The 20,745-nt window shown below is 44.5% G+C and overlaps 3 protein-coding genes across 4 annotated transcripts; 2 read left to right on the top strand and 1 right to left on the bottom strand.

Moving 5' to 3' along the window:
• Positions 1–4,427: 4,427 nt before the first annotated feature.
• SCRN2 (secernin 2) lies at positions 4,428–8,660 on the top strand. Of its 2 annotated transcripts, none has more exons than XM_044672771.1 (8): positions 4,428–4,442; positions 4,789–4,968; positions 5,252–5,433; positions 6,541–6,740; positions 6,981–7,196; positions 7,343–7,508; positions 7,656–7,836; positions 8,368–8,660. In XM_044672771.1, the coding sequence occupies exons 2-8, from the start codon at positions 4,792–4,794 to the stop codon at positions 8,533–8,535; spliced, it is 1,290 nt and encodes a 429-aa protein (XP_044528706.1). In that variant the 5' UTR covers positions 4,428–4,442; positions 4,789–4,791; the 3' UTR covers positions 8,536–8,660. The 2 variants fall into 2 exon arrangements, with proteins under 2 accessions (XP_044528706.1, XP_044528705.1); XM_044672770.1 differs by lacking the exon at positions 4,428–4,442 and adding an exon at positions 4,612–4,691.
• Positions 8,661–8,875: 215 nt separating this feature from the next.
• Positions 8,876–13,090, bottom strand: LRRC46 (leucine rich repeat containing 46). The gene is made up of 8 exons (XM_044671927.1): positions 13,081–13,090; positions 12,863–12,971; positions 11,971–12,079; positions 11,787–11,833; positions 11,469–11,578; positions 11,195–11,264; positions 10,163–10,308; positions 8,876–9,263 (listed from the first exon to the last, which is right to left on the bottom strand). Exons 1-8 carry the CDS (start codon positions 13,088–13,090, stop codon positions 8,902–8,904), a joined length of 963 nt encoding a protein of 320 aa, XP_044527862.1. The 3' UTR covers positions 8,876–8,901.
• Positions 13,091–13,631: 541 nt separating this feature from the next.
• On the top strand, positions 13,632–19,983 carry MRPL10 (mitochondrial ribosomal protein L10). The gene is made up of 5 exons (XM_044671928.1): positions 13,632–13,711; positions 15,812–15,981; positions 16,388–16,552; positions 16,837–16,981; positions 19,678–19,983. Exons 1-5 carry the CDS (start codon positions 13,660–13,662, stop codon positions 19,935–19,937), a joined length of 792 nt encoding a protein of 263 aa, XP_044527863.1. The 5' UTR covers positions 13,632–13,659; the 3' UTR covers positions 19,938–19,983.
• Positions 19,984–20,745: the final 762 nt, after the last annotated feature.

The following is a 20,745-nucleotide window of genomic DNA, read 5'->3' as shown; positions in this document are numbered from 1 at the left end:
TATTTCCCCTTCCCCACAGGCAGGAGGGCAGCTGTGGGGCCTGCTGGGCCTGTTGGGGCAGGGCTGAGGCTGTCCCTCTCTGGCTCCTCCCTCTGACCTTCATTCTTAGTGGGGGCCTTTGGTGGGGCCGGTGACACAGGGACGGCAGCAATGTGGCTCAGCTGGCTCAGCACCCCCTACCAAAGCCTTGGGCCACCTCTGACCCCACAGACCCTGCTCCACATTCTTGGAGGAGGGGTGGGGGAGAGGGAAGGATAATGACACCTGGGTCCTTGTCATAGTTTTGTGTTAGCCTGCAGACACCCCAGCTGGGATATGAAGAAGAAATCCCTTTCAGGGAGGAGGGTCAGTGAAATCTTAAGGGTGAGAAAGCGAAAGAAAGAAAGTTCAGAGAGTCATTTGGCTCTTCTATGCCTTCCAACTTTTAAATTAGTTTTTTTTTATTGCCTCCAAGAGGGCAACTAGGGAACTACAGAGGGAAGAGAACCAAAAGCCCTAAGGGATGATCCAAGTAGTGCTTATAAAGAGAGGGGAGAAGACTGCAGGGTGTGGGGTGTTTCTTTTAGTATTAGCCCAAGAATGGGGAAACAACTGATTTGTGACAACTTATAAAAATCAGATAAAGCTCCACACAAAAGCAGAACAAAATAGTTTTCTTTCTATAAACCAAAATTTTAAAGCACACTTAATCAGTCAGAGTACTACCCAGGTTCAAATAATCCCCCTGACACTACCTATATGACCTTTTTTTTTACATTTATTTTTTTTTTAACCTTTAACTTCTGTGTATTGGCTCCTAGGTGGAAGAGTGGTAAGGGTGGGCAATGGGGGTCAAGTGACTTGCCCAGGGTCACACAGCTGGGAAGTGTCTGAGGCCGGATTTGAACCTAGGACCTCCCGTCTCCAGGCCTGACTCTCAGTCCACTGAGCTACCCAGCTGCCCCTACCTATATGACCTTAACCTCCTTGGGTTTTAGTTTCTTCATCCCTATGATGAGGGGTTTGGGCTTGCTGGCTTCTGAGGGCCTACTTCTAGCTCTAGATGTATGACACCTAGGATAAGAACCCTCCACCAAAAAAAAAAAAAAAAAATCAACCCCAAAAGCAACAACCCAAGGCTGATTAGAAGATTTTTTTTTCCTTTAGAATCATTAAATATCGGAGCTTGGAAGGATCTTAGAAATCACATATTCTAAACTTCCCATTAGAGACAGACAGACAGAGACAGAGAGTCGTAATATTACTGTTAGGCTAGGATTAGAAACCAGGTCTCTTGACTTTCAGGCCAAAGGTTTTTCTGCATATTTATAAGAGGATAATTTTAAAAATTATATATAATATAGTCACTTTCCATAAAAACAAGTATTAACAAAGGTTTAATCACAGGAACTTGTAAAGAGCTTTGCAAACCTTAAAGCACTATGAAAATTCCAGCAATTTTATCTCCAATCTATTGGTAATTTATTTTATTTTAATTTTTTTATTTTCAGTTCCAAATTTTCTACATCTCTCTCCTTCCCCTCCTCCACTGAGAAAGCAAAAAATATGATACTCATTATACATATGAAGTCATGGCAATTTAGTTTAGTTGGTTTTTTTTTTTCACCCTTACCTTCTGGCTTAGAATTCCAAGGCAGAAGAGTGGTAAGGGCTAGGCAGTTGGGTTAAGTGACTCATCTAGGGTCTGACAGCTAGGAAGTGTCTTAGATCACATTTGAACCCGGGACCTCTTGTCTCTAGGCCCCAGCCTAGGCTTCTGTCTCCTCAATTATAAAACATGTAGTTGGACTAAGTCAGTGCCAAGGTCTCTTTGAACTCTCAGAGCCTATGAATTTATTACAGGGGAGGGAATTAAAAATCCCATCTTTGACTTTTGACTAGTTGTGTGCCTCTGGGAAAGTTGCTTTATCTTTCTGAGCCTCGGTTTCCTCATTTGAAAAAAGGAGATAATAAAATATGTACTTCACAGCCTGGTGAGGAAAGTGCTTTGTAAACCTTGGGATTTTTATAAAGGCAAACTATTTTTCTTGTAATTGTTATTAAAATGAATGGCCCCAAATGGTTTGAGGATGCAGTTCAACAAACATTTAAAAATATTTCTATTGACATCTTTTAAATTCACATCACCATTTCCATATATCCTTCCTTCCCCTCCCTACCCACAGAGTCATCCTTTGTAGCAAAGAATAAAAACAAAGCAGTTCATTGAAATTAATCAACATATCCACTTAACTTGGCAGAGTTTATAATGTCCCACACCCATAGTCCCCCACCAATGCAAAGAAGGGAGTGAGAAGCAACTTGTCATCTCTTTTTCAGGGCTCATCTTAGTCATGATTACAACATTGTTTCTTTCTCTTTTCTTTTCAGTGACCATTTATTAAGCATATACTAGGTGCTATGCTAAGCTCGGTATATTCACCGACAAAAATGAAACAGTTCCTCTTGGTATTGTAGGCAGATGGAGTATGGGTCTGGAGTCATGAGGTCCCGAGTTCAAATCCAACCTTGGACACTTATTAGCTGAGTGATCCTGGGCAAATCACCTACTCTCTCTCTCTGATTCAATTCCTTCAACTATAAAATGGGTATAATAATAGCACCTATGTCCCAAGGTTGTTGTGAGGACCAAATGTGACAGACAATCTTTTATAAAGTTCGTGGCATTTATCAAGTGCCTAGGATGCTGGTTTCCTTTCTTTATTGAGGATAGCTTTAATAAGTGGTTTTTTTTTTAAATCTTCTTAGAATGTAATATTCCAAGATAAAAGAGAAGTAAGGGCTAGACAATTGGGGTTAAGTGACCTGCCCAGGGCAACACAGCCAGGAAGTGTTTGAGGCCACATTTGAACCCAGGTTCTATTGACTCCAGGTCCAGCACTCTATCCACTGTATTACCTAGCTACCTCCCTCCTCTTCTGCCCAGTAAGGGGTGTTTTTTTTTTTTTTTGTAAACTTTATTTTTTAATGAAAAGGTCCTTTTATTGAACATTATAGTCATGCCAATAAAACATGAGATAAATGTTACAGTTCTTAAAAGGAAAAAATAATGGTTTAATACTTTTTATTATAAAGATATTTTATTTTGCTAATTACATGTAATAAATTTCCACATAAAGTTTTCTGAAGTTATATGATCCAAAGTGTCTCCCTTCCTCCTTTTCCTCCCCCTTCTTGGAGCTGACAAGCAATTTGATCTGTGTTATACATGTATTATTGTGCAAAACATATTTCCATATTATTCATTTTTTTTAAACCCTTAAGTTCTGTGTAATGGCTCCTTGGTGGAAGAGTGGTAAGGGTGGGCAATGGTGGTCAAGTGACTTGCCCAGGGTCACACAGCTGGGAAGTGTCTGAGGCCAGATTTGAACCTAGGACCTCCCGTCTCTAGGCCTGACTCTCAATCCACTGAGCTACCCAGCTGCCCCCATATTATTCATTTTTATAAGAGAATAATCATATAAAACCAAAACCCCAAAATAAAAACCAAAAAAATAAATTAAAAGCAAAAAATTGTATGCTTTGATCTGCATTCCAACTCCAACAGTTCTTTATCTGTAGGTAGATAGCATTCTATGTTTTAAATCCCTCCAAATTGCCCCAGATTATTATATTGCTGAAAATATTGAAGTCTATCACAGTTGATCCTTGATCATTCCACACTATTGCTGTTACTGTGTACAATGTTCTCTTGGTTCTGCTTATTTCACTCTGCATCAATTTGTGTATTTTTTTCCAGCTCTTTCTGAACTTAACCTATTCATCATTCCTTACAGCACAATATTATTCTGTCACCATCACATGCCACCATTTAGTTATCCATTCCCTTATTAATGGACACCCTTTCAATTTTCAATTCTTTGCCACCACAAAAAGAGCAGCCATAAATGTTTTTGTATAAGTAGGTTCCCCCCACACCCTTTTAAAATCTCTTTGGGATACAGACCTAGTAATGCTATATAATAAGTTTTCAGTAGCTAAAAACTAAACTAAGACTTTTGGAACACCCTGCATAGCCAGAAACTTGAATTCCCCGGCTGCTCCTCTGAATCCAAGCCTTTCTTCCAGCCTCAGCATCCTCTGGGAGAAGGCATGGAAGTGTGCTTGGTAAAGGCTCATCCCTCCTCCTTAGGTATCAGACAGGGCAAAACTCTGTATCAAGTCAGGTTGGGGACGAGAGGGGGGCAGCGATTAAACTTCCTCCCGCAGAGGTGATGCTGGCGCGCACCCTGGTGGATCAGGTGGGAACTGCAGCTCGAGGGGCCGGTCAGCGGCTCCGCCCCCTTGGCCTGGCCTTTCCTTTGGGCACTGGCGGAAGACGTGACGGAGCCGGCACCCGACCCGGGACCTCGAAGGGTACCGAGGCTTAGGTGTTGTTTGAAGAGGAGTCCCTGGGCGTGCACTGGAGGGGCAGAAGGGAAGCTGTTCAGGGCTCTCAGAGTGTGTGTGTTTGGGGAGTGTCTTCAGGGTGTGCATTTGAAGTGGGGGGTGGGGATGGGCGGAGACCTAGTCAAGCATGACCTCGAGTCTCCGTGCACTCCGTCGGAGGAGAGCAGAGCCCGTGCGCAACCTGTTTGCGTCCCAGTAAGAGACTGTGCGCACGTGCCGGAGGCGGAGAGGGTTCTCCGCCCCTCGAGCGCCGGAGGGCAGTCCGCGCAGGAGGACGGAGGCACCGCTTGGCATACCTGAGAGTGAGAGGAAGGCCCGGGTCTGCCTTGGGGGAGCGAGGGGCCTTTGGTGGCAGTGAGGGAGCCCGTGGAGACTTATTTCAGCCTTCCCGCCGCACAGGTGATGGCATCTCCACCCCCGTCCGATGTCCCCTGCTCCTGCGACTGCTTTGTCTCTCTTCCACCGGCTTCTGCCATCCCTGCGGTCGTCTTTGCCAAGAACTCAGACCGGCCTCGGGATGAGGTGCAGGAGGTGGTACTGGTCCCTTCGGGGACTCATGCCCCAGGGAGCCGGATCCAGGTGAGTGTATGGGGCTAGCTTTATAGTGTAGTAGAAAGGCAGGATGTTGGTTCAGATCCTATCTGTGACATCACCTGAGGAAGCTTGGGCAAGTCATTTCACTCACACAGCCTCAGTTTCCTCATCTGTAAAATGCGGATGTTAGGCTAATGGGTCTCCTAAGATCCTTTTCCAGCTCTAGATGGGAGAGCCTCTGACCCTCCTTGAGAAAAGGGAATATATTGGAATAAATATATTCCAAACCCACTGACCCTTGAGGGGGTGGCTCCCTGTCATTCTCCAGTGCACTTACATCGAGGTGGACCAAGTGGAAAGAACTCACGCTGTGATCCTGAGCCGGCCAGCCTGGCTGTGGGGGGCTGAGATGGGCGCCAATGAACATGGTGTCTGCATTGGCAACGAGGCTGTGTGGACACAAGAGCCAGTGGGTCAGGAAGAGGCCCTGCTTGGCATGGATCTGCTCAGGTGAGGGACGAGGACCGTGTGGGGAAAATGAGGCTCTCCCCTCTCTATATAGTGGAACAGCTAGGTAGTGTAGGGATAGTGTCCTGGACCTGTGTTCATTAAGACTCCTCTTCTTGAGTACAAATCCAGCTTCAGACACTTCCTGTGTGACAAGCCTGGGTTTTCCTATCTGTCAAATGAGCTGTAGAAGGAAATGGCAAACCACTCCAGTATTTTTGCCAAGAAAGGGGCAAATAGGGCCATGAAGAGTTGGATGTTATTGAAAAACAACTCCATATATACTGGGGAGAGTTCTTGACTTGGAGTTAGGAGAGGGCTGGGTTCAAATTCTGCCTTTAATACTACATGGGTGACTGGGCAAGTTATTTATCTCTGTGATTCTCAGTCTGCAATAACTAGAAGGGGGGCAGCAAGGTGGATCAGTGGATTGAGAACCAGGCCTAGAGACAGGAGGTCCTAGGTTCAAAACTGGCTTCAGACACTTCCCAGCTGTGTGACCCTGGGCAAGTCACTTGACCCCCATTGCCTACCCTTACCACTCTTCTGCCTTGGAGCCAATGCACAGTATTGACTCCAGGACGGAAGGTAAGGGTTTTGATAAAAAAATTTTTAAAAAGATATTTGCAATCCCATGATAGTTTATTGAGGACCTTGTGAAGATTTACTTATCATTCTGCGATATGAGTAGAGATATGAACAAAACAGCTCCCTTAATCCCTTTCAACACTTCACTTCTTGCCACTTCATAGTTTTAACATGAATAAACATAACAGGTGTCCTTTGACTTTCCATACATCTTTTTTCTCCCTCCAGCCAACTAGAGAATCTGTTCCCACCCTCATTATAAGGATGATCCCAGAAGAGTAGGAACTCCTTGAAGGCTCAGACTTCTATATTTCTCATTAGACTAGCAGCTACCTAAGGGCAGGAACTGGCCCCCTTTTTTTCTCTAGAGTTTGTCTTGTGTTCAGCATTTACCTTGCATACGGTTCTGTTAGAATAGCTAATTCCAGCTATTGGACTGTGTAAACCTGAGCAAATTGTTTCAATTCTCTGGACCTTCCAAATATCCCCTGTGCCTCTCCCTTGAATTACTTTCTTTATTAGACTAGGATTAGAACGGGGCAGCTCAGCCCAGGAGGCCTTGAAGGTCATCACCAACTTGCTGGAGCAATATGGGCAGGGGGGAAGCTGCCGAGAGGACCCCACTCCCTTCTGCTACCACAACACTTTTCTGCTGGCTGACCGAAAAGAGGCTTGGGTGCTGGAAACAGCAGGGAAACTTTGGGCTGCACAGAAGATCCAAGGTGAGGGATCCCACCCTTTTCTCTTGAGGGATTGTTTCTTGCTTAATTAGCTTTAGGTACTCTTGGATGGAGCAAATAGAAAAATGTGAGAGAGTAGCTGGGGTAGGATTAGGGAGATGAGGAAGAAGCCAGGAGGAGAGACCATTGAGTGAGCCCACTGGAAGAGATGATACTGAGTGTGGAAGGAGCAGGACTAGACCCACAGACTCTGGCTTTCTTTCCTTTTCTCCAACACCACAGAGGGTCCCCGGAACATCTCCAACCAGCTGAGCATCGGCACAGACATCACCGCTGAACACCCAGAGCTGCGGGCCCATGCCCAGAAACAGGGATGGTGGGATGGGCAAACCACCTTTGATTTTGCCCAAGTCTTTTCATTGGTCCACCAACCTGTGCGCATGGAGGCTGCCAAAGCACGCTTTAAGGCTGGCCGGGAACTCCTAAAGCAATATCAAGGTGTACAGATGGGGTTGGCTCAGGCATAGGGTCACATCAGTGTCTTTGCCTTCTGCTCTGTGGGGTTCCTAGTTGTGATAGCTTGTCCTGGGTTCTGTCAGTGGCATTAGGGGTCAGGCTGACCACCTTATTTGTGACCTTGGCAGGCAGCATCACAGCAAAGACAATGATGGGCATCCTTCGGAATAAGGAGAGTGGTATCTGTATGGATTCTGGAGGCTTCCGAACTACAGCCAGCATGGTGTCTGTCCTGCCCCAGGACCCCTCTCAGCCCTGTGTCCATTTCCTCACTGCCACACCAGACCCCAGCAGGTACCAGGAAAAGAGAGGTGGGAGTTTGGGGAAGGCAGCAGGCAGATACAAAGAATTTAAGAGATGGGTGAGAAGGCCACTAGAGTTTGGAAAAAAGAGCCAGGATATATGTCTTTTGGCTTGCTCATGTGTTCCTTCTCTCTATAGGTCAGTTTTCAAGCCCTTTGTGTTTGGGTTGGGGGTGGCTCAGGCCCCCCAGGTCTTCTCCCCTACTTTTGGGGATAAAGATCCTGTCCGGACTCACCCACGATTTCAGACCCAGGTGGACCGACGACACCCACTCTACCGTGGGCACCAAGTAGCCCTGGACCTTATGGAGAGTGACCAGGTGAGGAAAGGGAGTTATTCTGACAGGTTAGTGGAAAAGAAGAATGTTTTTTCCTTCATCACTGTGGCCAGCTGGGCCCTTGGAAGGGTGACCAGACATGAGGCTCCTAAACTGGCCAGGTCTGTTTCTGTGATGATTAATGCTATTGTGGTTGTCATTTCCAGTCATGTCTGACTCTTTGTGATCCCATTTGGGGTTTCCTTGGCAAAGTTACTAGAATGGCTTGCCATTTCCTTCTCTAGCTCTTTTGACAGACGAGGAAACTGAGGCAAAAAAGGTAAAGTGATTTGCCCAGTGTCATACAGCTAGGAACTGTCTGAGGTCAGATTTGAACTCAGGAAGATGAGTCTGATTCCATGCCAAGTAATAATCACTGTGCCACAACACAATGATGTAACATAGCATTTCAGATCATTTTCTTTTCTCTCCATCCCCTCCCTGCCATCCTGAAGAGCAAGAGAGTACAAGTCCCTCTTTGACCTCTATGTATGTATGACCTCTTCAGGATTAATCTCTGTCTCTCTTTGATAGGAAGAAGGAAAGCAACTCCAGAAGAAACAGCAGGATCTTGAGCAGGAAGGACAGGAGGTTCTGAGGAAACTACTAGCTGGGGAACAGTCTCTGTCTCCCCAGGATATAGCCAGCCTTTTCCAGGCCTTTGTGGAAAAGGAAAGCCAGGCTTATGGCCATCAACTATAACCTCTCACTAGGGCCCAGATGTCCTTGTTCAGGCTGCAGGAGAGTTGTTGCATTTTATTCCCTCATTCCGAACTTTGCCCTGGTCTAATAGTGCTGATTCAATAAACTTGTTTTCTGTTCCTTTATCCCTGAATTTTAAACCTTCTTCTGATATGGGAAGAGTGGCCATGCAGGTCACTGGAGTTCCCAATCTAATTTACCAGTAATGTGAAAAGAGCAACTGGATGCTAGAAGCTGTTTATTAGGAATGAGCTTTTATTAGGAAATGGGAATTTAAAGACCTGGCTACTCTTCTTTCCTACCCTTTTATCTCTCCCATAGCTTTGCTGGCAGAGAAAAGGTGGGCTCTAAAGAGGCTGGGGTCATTCATTTCTTGGCTCTTATCGTTGTTGTTCGGGTAGCATGTTGAGTCTTGGCTTGGGGGCTGGTGGTCTGCTTTCCCTTTCTTTCCATCTGGACTCTGTTGCTCTGCCCCTGGCTGTTTAGGCCACAGGGTTTCCTGACAGCAGAAGGTTGCCCAGGGGAACTGACAGTGGGGCTAGTCCCAACTGTGTCTTTCCCAGGCACTGGGGGTGGGCTGTGGTTCTTGGACAGAGGGGCCCCTGGTAGCGATGAGAGGTCAGTGAGCACAGGTTTGCATGACATTCTGATCTGATGTTCCATCAGGGCCTCCCTTATTCTCCTATCCCTATGACTGGCTAGCTCCTGTTCCAGTTCCTCGAGAAAGCCTGTGGGAGAAAGAAGCACAGACCCATGACCTTGAATTCAGAAAGAGGAGGCTGGATCCAGAACTCTACCTAGCTGTTGTTCATTTGGATTAAGCTGCACAAATCAATCTCTAGGTCAAAAGCCTGAGATGCAGCTAGAGGACCTACCATGGGCTGAAGAGCAGGGCCAAAGAGGAACTTGCCTGGAGTCTGCATCCTATCCCATTATTTGATTTTATTTTTAAGGTAGGGATAGGTATTTATTTCCTCTACAGGAAAAAAAAAAAAAGACTTGGCACATGGTTCTCACAAGCACACATGACAGTCTTAAGCAAGAAGCACTAGTAAATACTGTGATACTCTCCTGTGAGTTGGAGACTTCAGGATTCAAATACAAAGCATTTGTTGGATCTACATCCTTTAAAAATTAATTATACTTGAAACTTATTTGCCAAGTTTTGTTGTTTGAAGGAATATAAGTGCTGACAGTGTCCTCTGAATTTGGCAAGCTTGGGCAGAATGAAGCCTAGCAACTGCCATGTGCCCTAGTTAACTGCTCTGGATTACTGGGGAAGTTGTGGATTACTGGGGGAGGGGTGTTTCTATGTGATGAGCATCTGGGAAGACATTTAAGCTTCCTATATAAATTTCCCTCCCCATGAAATTGATGAAGATACAAGGCTAGGCACATGAAAGTTTGGTACAAGAGTATGTCACTAAATACTTTTATGACTAAAGACTTTTTACAGTCATAGTTTTTCATTCTTGAGCCTGCTAAAAACTGCCCTGTCCCTTCTCTCTCTTGCCTGTGGATGTTTTGTTAAGTGACATCTTGACTTTCCTATTCCCTTCTCACACCATTATCTGCCTGGCGGTATATATGGTTTAGGAGACATGTGTGTTTGGGAGGAAACAGTTACCTCGTTCCGTACAGAAGGGGCCACTCAACTCAGGGAACTCATCCTGGATGTCAGTCACTTTGTCTTCCTCCTTTGGGTCTTCCCATCCGGGCACTGTCTCACCATCGAGATCCAGAAGCTGAGGCAAGAACTCTATCACCATTTTCCTAACAGAAAGAAAAGGTAGCATTGTGTGGGAGAGATATATCCTGTGTGTGCAAGGGCCCTTCTCCAAGGTAGCAAGGAGACACAAAAGATAGAGGAAAAAACAGCCCCTTGCTCTGGCCCTCAAGACAACAATCTGGCTGGTAAAAGGGTATGAGTTCCCCAGATATTGTAGTTCATCTAGCCATCATCATATGGGACCTGGCTGTGGGCTACAGAAATAAAGCATACAAAAATACAAAAATAAAGTCTGAGGTGGTATTATCTGTCATACTGGAAGAGGAGCAACATGATATTGCTAAGGATGTCTTTTGACTTGCAAACAAATTGGACTTAAGTGAGGCAAAGTTGCATAAAGCCTTTAGCCTCACTCTTTCTTCCAGAGACTAAAGTCCAGTGGCAAGACAAAAGACAAGACAACACTCAATGGCTCAGGATGAAGTGGATGATCCTGGCTTCTTCAGTGTGTCTAATCAAGCTCTATGTGCTTCGCAGTGCCTGTTTCAGCCTCCTTGGCCATTGGAACAAATCATCCTCATCTACCCATTCTGCTGAGGGAAGACTTCACATACCTGGGTAGATGTCCCACTAACTCCTATTGGTTACCTTCAGTCTGATTTAGCCAGCTTGCCAAGATGGTTTACTGGAGTGTGGCTGCTACACATGCTACAGCTTTTGGAAGTCATAGGTGAGAATGGATGATAAAAGGTGGACACCAAGGGAGGAAAGCAGCCTTGTAAAAGCTCACTGAGCCCTCATAGTAGAGGTGCTAGTTTTCCCTGAACTTTCCCTGTCCACTTCCCAAATCAGAAGTAGTCTAAGCCAGAAAAGATGGAATTTTGCTTGGTTCTTTTAGTCTATAGGTCTGGCTCCCTCCCATTTACTTACCTATAGCCATTCTGCTTGGTACAACCATTCCCAGAAAGACTAAGGACTAGGAGATTCTGAGGAAGTTCAGCTATACAGGAAGAAGGGAGAAAATGAAGCCAAGTAAGACATCTCCTTTCTCACTCCCATCTTTGCCAAGTGCAGAGTTTTTTTGCAATCGCCTATGACATTCCTCTTAACCTAACCCTGCTCTTCTGAAACCTCTGAGGAATTGAGAAAGCATTGAAAAGGGATGGGGGCTCAGTGCCCTGGGCCAGGACAAGGGGTCTCTTACCTACTTGCAATGTTGCAATTTGGTTGTGGGACAAGTCCAGGAGCTGCAGTTGTGGGAGACCATGAAGGTTTTCTACCTGTTGGATCTTGTTTCCTGCTAGGGTTAGATAGCTGGAGAAAAGGGGAAATAAAGACACAAATTGCTAATCAGAATAGTAAAGGAAAAGGGATAAGATGATTTGGGAAACAGTGGAATCAGGGGGCATTGATATTGGAAAAGAAGAGAAAGCTAGGCCACCTGTTCTGAAAATGGGCCCATAACTTTCTTGTGGGTATTCCAAAGCACCCACAACCCAGAGGACTAGACTATATTACCTACCGCAGGGATGGGAGGCAGTCCAAATTCTCAATTCGCTCAATCTCATTCTGTAATAAGAAACATGGAGGTGAGGAGAAGTAAAAAAGAAACAATAGAACAATCAGGCTGCTATACAAATGGGGCCTTTTTAGGCCCATCTAAACTGAGGGGGCCACAGTCCCTTAGGGTGGTTGGGAAAACTCACCTCTTGAAGGTAGAGACTATGAAGGGCTTGGAGACCCTCCAGATTCCCAATATAGCCTATACCTTCTCGGTCTAGGCGGACAGTCTGCAGTGTAGCAAGAGCCTGAGCCCTAGGAAGAAAGCAAATATTATAGTGATAGTCCCATGTCTTCAGTGTTTCAAAGCCAGAAATAGCAATTCCCTGGAGGGCAACAGTGCTGAAAGACTTCAATTAGCTTTCAACTAGAATGTCCTTATATATGTAGTAAGGATTGTCAGATCTGGCACTGTCTGGACACAGGTTCTCCGGAGCAGCAGAAATTGCAATGGGAAATTCCAGTGAGTTTGATGAAAAGGATAATAAAGGAAGATTGTTTCTGAAGGGTTTTTCATTTCTTTCTTTTTTTAAATTTTTTCTTAGAAAAAAAACAAAAAACAAATGAAAGGCAGCTAGGTGGCTCCTCAGTGGATAGAGAACAAGGCCTGGGAATTGGAGGTTCTGGATTTAAATCTGACCTCACACACTTCCTAGCTGTGTGACCCTGGGCAAGTCAATTAATCTCAATTGCCACCCTTACCCCTCTTCTATCTTGGAACTGATACTCAGTCTTGATTCTAAGACAGAAGGTAAAGGTTTAAAAAAAAGAAACAAATGAGATCCTCAGATTACCTGAGACACCAGGAGATAATTTTAGTAGGCAACCTGCCATACCCACTTTTTTTTTTAAACTTTTTTAAATGGCCCAAAGAAGACTTTCCCTAACCTCAGCAAATTTTTGTTTTGTTTTGAGTGTATGTGTGTGTGTGTGTGTGGGGGGGGGGGGTGTTGGTGGAAAGAGAATGGTGGGTGAAGGGACCTGTTAAAGAATAGAGTTTAGGAGTTTAAAACACCTTCCAACCCACTAGATACTCACATTACCTCTGGAGGATCTGTCTCATTTGTGAAGGCCAAGTTTCTCTTGGCAATGAGGGCATCAGAAATGCAGATACCTCCTCTTCCCACAGGGCTCTGAGCAGGAACAACTAAAAAAGAAAAGAGAACCCAGTCATACTCTTCCTGGAAATGAATGAGACAATGACCCTCAAAGGTCTGGTTAAGCAGGGAAAACCTACAGCACACCTAGCTAGTTACCTCCATGCATGGCTTCCTTTGGGTGGGTGGGACTAAAGTTCAGTGGTAGGAGGACAGAAGACAGAGAGGGCAGCTTTGAAACACTTGGGGATACTGGAGTCAGGAGTGAGGGAAGGAGAGGGAAGGGGAAATTCTGAAATCTGGGAGAAAGGTATCAAGGGAGGAGTTGGGTGACCCTTGGTGCAATGAGGAGGAGAAAGGGTGCCAGGAGTTGTGAAGCAATGGGCATGGAGGGTAAAAGATCTAAAGAAGAGCTCAGGGAGCAGCGATCTGTGAGCCCGCCAGGGGGAGGCGCTGCAATGCGGGTTGGGGCTGCAGCACCCTGCAGGCACAAAGAAAGGTCTGTTCTGGGCACCCCCGGACCTCGTTGCTAGGAGACATAGACGCTTTGATCTGCGCCTGCGCTCACGTGATCTCTAGGAGGCGGGGCGGAAGGGGGAGGGAGAAGAAAGGAGACCGGAAGGTTGGTGCGGGCTCCTCCCTCGAGCCGTGCTACGATTTCCGCTTCTAAGCCTGAAACCCCCATAATCCTCTGTTTCTTCCATCTCCAGCCGGGACCCGTACGGACCTCCGGCGAAGATGGCGGTCTCCGTGTTTGGGCTTCTTCGTTGGCGGCTCCGGCCCCGATCGGGTAAGGAGCGGGCAGTGTCCTCATGGAGCAGTCGGGGAGACGCCCAGAGCCCTCTAGACAAGGACCCCGGAGCCCTGGCGCCCTTGCCGACCTCTGATCCCTCCCCCTACTCGGCGATCTCTACACCTAGCCAGCTCTCTACTCCTTCTGCCGGCCTCGGTGACCCCTGACCCCAGCGGTCAATGTCATCCAGCTCCTAAGCCAAGTGACCAGTAATGTGCGTCCATAATGGGGCGCGTTGGAGGTTGGAACCGCAGTTCTCGTGGACCCAAATTGACCCTAGGACCAAACATAAACATCCCTGTATGAAATTAAAAACCCTTCACAATTCTGGCCCCAGCCTCCCTTTCCAGACACATTTGGCAGATTGGCACCTTTGGACGTGAATTCTATCTCCCACCTCCACACCTTTACAGACTGCTCCCACTGGCTGGAAATCTTTCTCTCCTCAATGCAGCCTCTTAGAATCTCCAACCAATTTCAAGAAGTAACTCACACCCCACGTCTTAAGCAAGACCTTTCCTGATTCAACTCCACCCTCACACCCCGGCCCCATTGTTTAGGGTCGCACTACACCACCATGTAGTGCATTGCATGTATTTGCATATATTTTCTATCTCTTGATCCCTGTTGTTTTTTCTAACAGAATGTAAGCTTTTTGAAGGCCAGAACTATTGTTCTTTCTTTTATATTCTCATTACCTAGCCCAGTTCCTGGCACATGGTTGGCTCATAATAAGTGCTTGTTGAATGAATGTTTAAGTGTGTGGGTTTTGCTGTGTCCATAATAGGAGGGGTTTTAGTACCTTTACTCTGAATCTTTTGGGAAAGTTACTGCCTCTGCAGCTGTTTATAGATTTAAATGGGACTGAACTTGTCTTTAATAATATTTTAGAGCTCTTAAGGGAACCTAAAAATGAGTAACGGATAAAGCATGGGATTTCATATCATAGCACTTCTACTTACCATGACCTTAGGCAAGTTATTTCCCTCTCTGGAATTCAGTTTCTTCTTAGGTTGTTTCTTAACCGATCTTACTTAAAATTTAAGGGGCAACTAGATAGTACAGTGGATAGAATACCAGCCCTGGAGTCAGGAGGATCTGAGTTCAAATCCAACCACTTACTAGCTGTGTGACCCTAGGCAAGTCGCTCAACCTTATTTGCCTCAGTTTCCTCATCTGCAAAATGAACTAGGGAAGGAAATGGCATACTACTAACATATCTTTGCCAAGAAAACCCCAAATGGAATCATAAGGAATTGGAAACAACTGAACAAACACTTGCAATTATGGTTCTGTGATCTAATTCTGTCTTCTCATTTTGTAACTAAAGAAATAATAGATGTTATTTATATAACTTCCAAGACCTTACAGTTATAAACACTCCATATATATTATCTTATTTGATCCTCACAACTTGGAATAGGCATCCATTCTAAAATTTTTTATTAAAAATTTTATCCTTTCAGTTAACAAACATTTAAAAAATTAATTGGCCCTATTATTCTCTTCCCCATTCCAACAACAACAAAAAAGGATAGTCTTCAATGTATAGCTGATAATCTAGCTCCCCGTCCCCAAAATCTTTTTGCATTTTAAATTGATCATTTTTCTGCCAGGAGATGAATGACATGCTTCATCTTCATTCTTTTGAACACATGATTTCTCATTTCATTGATTAGTATCCTAAAGTCTTTCAGAGTTGTTTTTCTATAATGTATCATTGTATAAATTGTTCTCCTAGTTCTGTTCAATTTATTTTCCCCAGAAATTGCCCATTCCTGACTTCAATCCTAGTTTTCTTTGTACTGTTCCATGCTTCCTCTTATAATGACTATGACATTGTGATATTTTTTCCAGAAGAGTCTAAAATACTTTATTCCCCATCCTTGTCAAAAGGAAATGTCAGATAGTTAATAAGTGACTGCTTCAAGGTCACATAACAAGTAATAAGAGGTAGGCTTTGATCATTTTCAGAGTGTTGAAGCTAAGAATTATAATTTTCTCTACTGGAAGGGAGGGAAGGAGGCTGTGTTTTAACTCCATGTCTTTTATTCATGCTAGGCCCTTTCTTACCTATTTTATCTTTTATCTTGTCAGGCCAGCTACCCACCATACAGAGTGTCCGCCATGGCTCCAAGGCTGTCACCCGACATTTTCGAGTTATGCACTTTGAGCGGCAGAAACTAATGGCACTGACCCAGTATATCCCCCCCAAACCTGCCATTCCCCCAAGTTGCTTGCCTTCCCCTTCCGAGGCACCCCCACAGGTAAGGAAAAGAACAGGTTACTAGAGGAGTGCCTGAGATCAAGTTAACTTTGCTTCCTTGGTCAGAACTCCATTCATTTAGATCATTGCCTCAGTTTATTCTGGGAGAGCTCCTAATACTTTAAACTGAAAAATGTACTCAGTGTTTCATTGATTCTGAGAGCTTGTAGATTAGAAAAAAGGCTTACAGAAGTCATTTTGTTTGTGCCTCCAAATAGGGCTGAATGAAACAGCCATGCCCCATCTGAGGATGAGAGAGAGAGAGAGAGAGAGAGAGAGAGAGAGAGAGAGAGAGAGAGAGAGAGGTGTATGTGTGTGTGTTTGTGTGTGTATGTGTTAATTAAGGGGAAGAGACAAGCAAAAGCTCAATGCCTGTGGTTTATATTGCCTCTCTCCTGAATCTTTAGGAATCGGGCTTGAATCGACTGCTTCTGAGAGAGGTGACAGAAGTTTTCAGGAAAAACCGAATGATTGCTGTTTGTCAGAATGTGGCCCTGAGTGCTGAGGACAAGCTCCTTGTCAAGCATCAGCTTCGAAAACACAACATCTTTGTGAAAGTCTACCCCAATTCAGTAAGGAAGGATCTGGGATCACTTCTTCTCCTAATTTCTTAGAGCACCATTGACCATTTCCTTTTACTCATTCCCCAAACACTTGTCTTGGGAATCTTGAAAGAAGCTTGGGATGACTATAGTGGCTCCATGTTCCCTTTCCAGTTCTTATCCTCATACTGACATTTCCTCCCCCCCCCCCCAGTATAATATAATTTATTAATAGGAGTATGCCATCTATTAATAATCAGTAAGTATTTTTGATGTGCTGTTCCTGTCTGCCAATTATACTCTCCCTACCCTAGATCCTGAGGCCATACCTGGCAGAATCCAAATATCAAAACCTGCTACCCCTCTTTGTCGGGCATAACATGTTGCTGGTGAGCTCAGAACCCAAGGCCAAGGAGATGCTTCGAGTCTTGAAGAGCGTACCAGTCCTACCACTACTTGGTGAGAACTTTGACTGGCAGAGGAGGGGGATGGAGTTGGCATCATCATCACGTGATATATTGGCCAAGCTCATGCAAGTGAGGCATTGGACACCTAGGGAAGTCCATCAAGTCCAAGAGAGAACTGTAGGGAATGTCCTAGTCAGATTATACAGACCACCTCAGTCTTCTTCAATACTCTGGATTTGATATCCCTCTCAGTATAACTCGATTGAGTATAATTGAGTATATAATAGTCCCCAGGACCCTGCTGTCAAGTATATAATGGAGATTTGGGACAGATATAAGTGAAAATTTGAAATATGTACTTATACTTTTATATGTATAAATGCACAAATGTCAGTTAATGGAGGACAAATCATTAATCTCAGTACTAAGGTGATAGGTTGATCAGGCCCAGATGGAATTAATAATGCATGACTTCCTGAACTAGCTAGAGAGGGTGGAGGATGGAAGAGAGACTGTCTTCTAAAGGCATTAAAACTGCCCAATCAAAGGCTGGGAGGCAGAAGAGGCTTTGGGGAATATATTGCTAGAACTGGAGAATCTTGTTGAGAGGAAGTAAGAATGTTTGTCCAGTGTTTTGCAAACCTAAAAGCATAATATATGAGGTGGCTAGGTGACTCAGTGGATAGAGCATCAGGCCTGGAGATAGGTTCAAGTCTGGCTTCAGATATTTTCCAGCTGTGTGACCCTAGACCAGTCACTTAACCTCAGTTGATATGAACCCAGGACCTCCTGTTTCTGATATTTATATTGATTCTAAGACAGAAGGTAATGGTGTTTTTTGGTTTTTTGGTTTTTTTTTTTCCGAAGCACTATATAAATAGAGGCAGCCAGGTGGCTGAGAGGACAGAGAGCCAGCCAGGAGTCAGGAAGAACAGAGTTTAAATTTGGCATCAGACACTAACAGTGTGACCTTCGGCGAATTACTGGGCTTCTGCTTGCCTGGGTTTCCTTATCTGTAAAATAGGGATAAAATGGGGTCCTATTATTATAGGATCTGCTTTGAAGGCTTGTTGTAAGGATCAAATGAGATAATATCTGTAAATTGCTTTGCACTATGTAAATGCTAGCTATAAATATTAGTTCCTTTTATTTGGTAGGGGTGAAAAGTGTTTGTTCAGTAGACAAATCCAGAAGAAGTTCAATGATGGTGGTCAGTAAAGAGGCCTGTGACCTGCCAAGCTTAGAACCTCAGGTGTCATCCTCAATCCTCACTCATTCACCTTCACCTTCATATCCCATCCTCTGCCATGTCTTGGTGTTTCTATATGCACAGTATCTCTTGTATACATCCCCTTCTCCCCATTCCCACAGTCCACCACCCTAATTCAGGCCCTCCTCTCTCCCCTGGCCTCCTGCAATAGCCTTCTACATGGTCTTCCCAAATCAAATCTCTCCCCACTCCAATCAGTGACTCCTTTTGATCTTCCCCTCAGCTTTGGAAACTTAAAAATTCACTAAAACTTTTGAGATTCCCACAGTAAAGTCCTTTGTTTGACATCTAAACCCTTTCATCATCTGACCCTTTCTGGCTCTCCAGCCTTCTTACAACTTACTTCACCTCCATGTACTCACAGCTCCCTGGGCCGGCCTACTTCATTTCCCATCTCCATGCTTTTGCATTGACTATCCCCCAGGCCCACAATGCTCTGCCTTCTCACTTCCATCTTTTGGCTTCCCTTTTCTTCCTTTCCAGAGTATAGCCCAGCATTTGGCACATATGTATTTCAAAAATGTCTGTTGTTTGGCCCAGAAAGGGGAGGCATTTTAATTTTTTTTTAAATTTTATTTATTTTTACTTAGAATATTTTTTCATGATTACATGATTCATGATCCACCCCCCTCCCAACTCTTTTCTCCCCTCTCCCAAAGATGACAAGCAGTTTCACTGGGTTATACATGTATTATTGTTCAAAACCTATTTCCATGTTATTCACATTTGCAGTAGAGTGATTCTTTAACATCAAAACCCTAATCACATCTCTATTGCACTACGTAGTCAATCATATATTTTCTAATGCATTTCTGGTTCCACAGTTCTTTCTCTGGATGTGGATGGATAGCATTCTTTCTCATAAGTTCCTCTGGATTGTCCTGGATCATTGCATTGTTGCTAGTAGAGAAGTCCATTACATTAAACTGTACCATAGTGTATCAGTCTCTGGGTACAATGTTCTCCTGGTTGTGCTCCTTTCACTCTGCATCAATTCCTGGAGGTCATTCCAGTTCACATGGAATCCCTCCAGTTCATTATTCCTTTCAGCACAATAATATGCCATCACCATCAGTTATCACCATTTGTTCAGCCATTCCCCAATTGATGAGCATCCCTTCATTTTCCAGTTTTTTGCCACCACAAAGAGTGAGGCTATAAATATTTTTGTATAAGCCTTTTTCCTTATTATCTCTTACAAGCCCAGCAGTGGTGTGTTAGTGTCCCAATTTTGCCAAATCCCCTCCAACATTTATTGCTTTAATGGGAGGCATTTTTGAAGTTATATGTGCCAAGCACTGAGCTATACTCTGGAAATTAGGAGAGAAAAAAAACAAAAAACAATCCTTGTCCTTAAGAATCATACATTCTAACAGGGAAGACAGTATGTAGATAACTAGCTACACACAAGGGACATAGAGAGGTAAGGGTTTAAAAAAAAAAATACTTATTGAATGATATTCCCCATTTTCTTCCAGGTGGCTGCATTGATGACACCATCCTCAGCTCTCAAGGTTTCCTGAACTATTCCAAACTGCCCTCCCAAGCTTTGATTCAAGAGGAGTTGGTAGGGGGCCTGACCCTCCTGACATCTCAGACCCACTCCCTTCTACAACATCAGCCCCTTCAGCTGACTGCCATGTTGGATCAGTATATCAGACAGCAACAAAAAGATGGTGACAGCACAGTGCCCAGCAGTGGAGAGCCAGCTTCCCTTGACCCTGTAACAGACACTTAACTGGGCATATCTCACCCTCTCTATAAATATTCTTTGACCCAAAAGAGCCTTTGATGTGTTTGTTGTCTTATTGTTCAGTTGTTTACTACTTTTGTGACCCCTATGGACCTATCCATGGAATTTTTGGGGCAGATACTGGAGAGGTTTGCTATTTCCTTCTCCAGTGGATCCTTTCATCAGGCAATCGGGTTATGTGACTTGTCCAGGGTCCCTCAGCTAGGAACTGTCTAACTGGATTTGAACTCAGGTCTTCCTGACTCTAGGTCCAGCACTCTAACTACTAAGCCACCTAGCTGCCTCTGTTATCTATATGGGATAGTCAAGAATTTGGAGTTGGAGATGAAGATAAAGCAGAGAAGGAGAGGAGCTCCTTGACCCAACTGCCTAGCTCAGTGATGGGCAAACTTTTTAAAGAGGGGGCCAAAGGAAAGGAAATGCTCATCTGTCAGTCTGTTTCTAAGGCAACTCTTTGGAAGTTTCATTGTATTGTATCCTACTCATTGTATTTGTCAGATTAGGAATAATGTCTCTTTGGCCAGAAAGAATATTTCAGGGGGCAGCATCTGGCCCGAGGGCTGTAGTTTGCCCATCCTTGGCCTAGTTCCTTGGTTCAAAAACAAGGCTGGGAAACCAGGGGCCTGACTGCTGCCGCCTGTCTTCCTGACTTGAAACTAATAATATCTCTTAGATAATTATGAATCACGTCACTCACAACATCCCTGGGAGAATATACCTACCGCTAGTATTGTCTCCCATTCACAAGAGAGGAATTGGGCCTGGCGAGATTAGTGATCACGTAAGGCCCATC

The sequence above is a fragment of the Gracilinanus agilis genome, chromosome 4 (assembly GCF_016433145.1).
Source record: "Gracilinanus agilis isolate LMUSP501 chromosome 4, AgileGrace, whole genome shotgun sequence".
In the NCBI taxonomy this organism is placed as follows: domain Eukaryota; kingdom Metazoa; phylum Chordata; class Mammalia; order Didelphimorphia; family Didelphidae; genus Gracilinanus; species Gracilinanus agilis.
The sequence above is the reverse complement of the archived record's forward strand: the minus strand, read 5'-3'. Positions and strand labels throughout refer to the sequence as shown.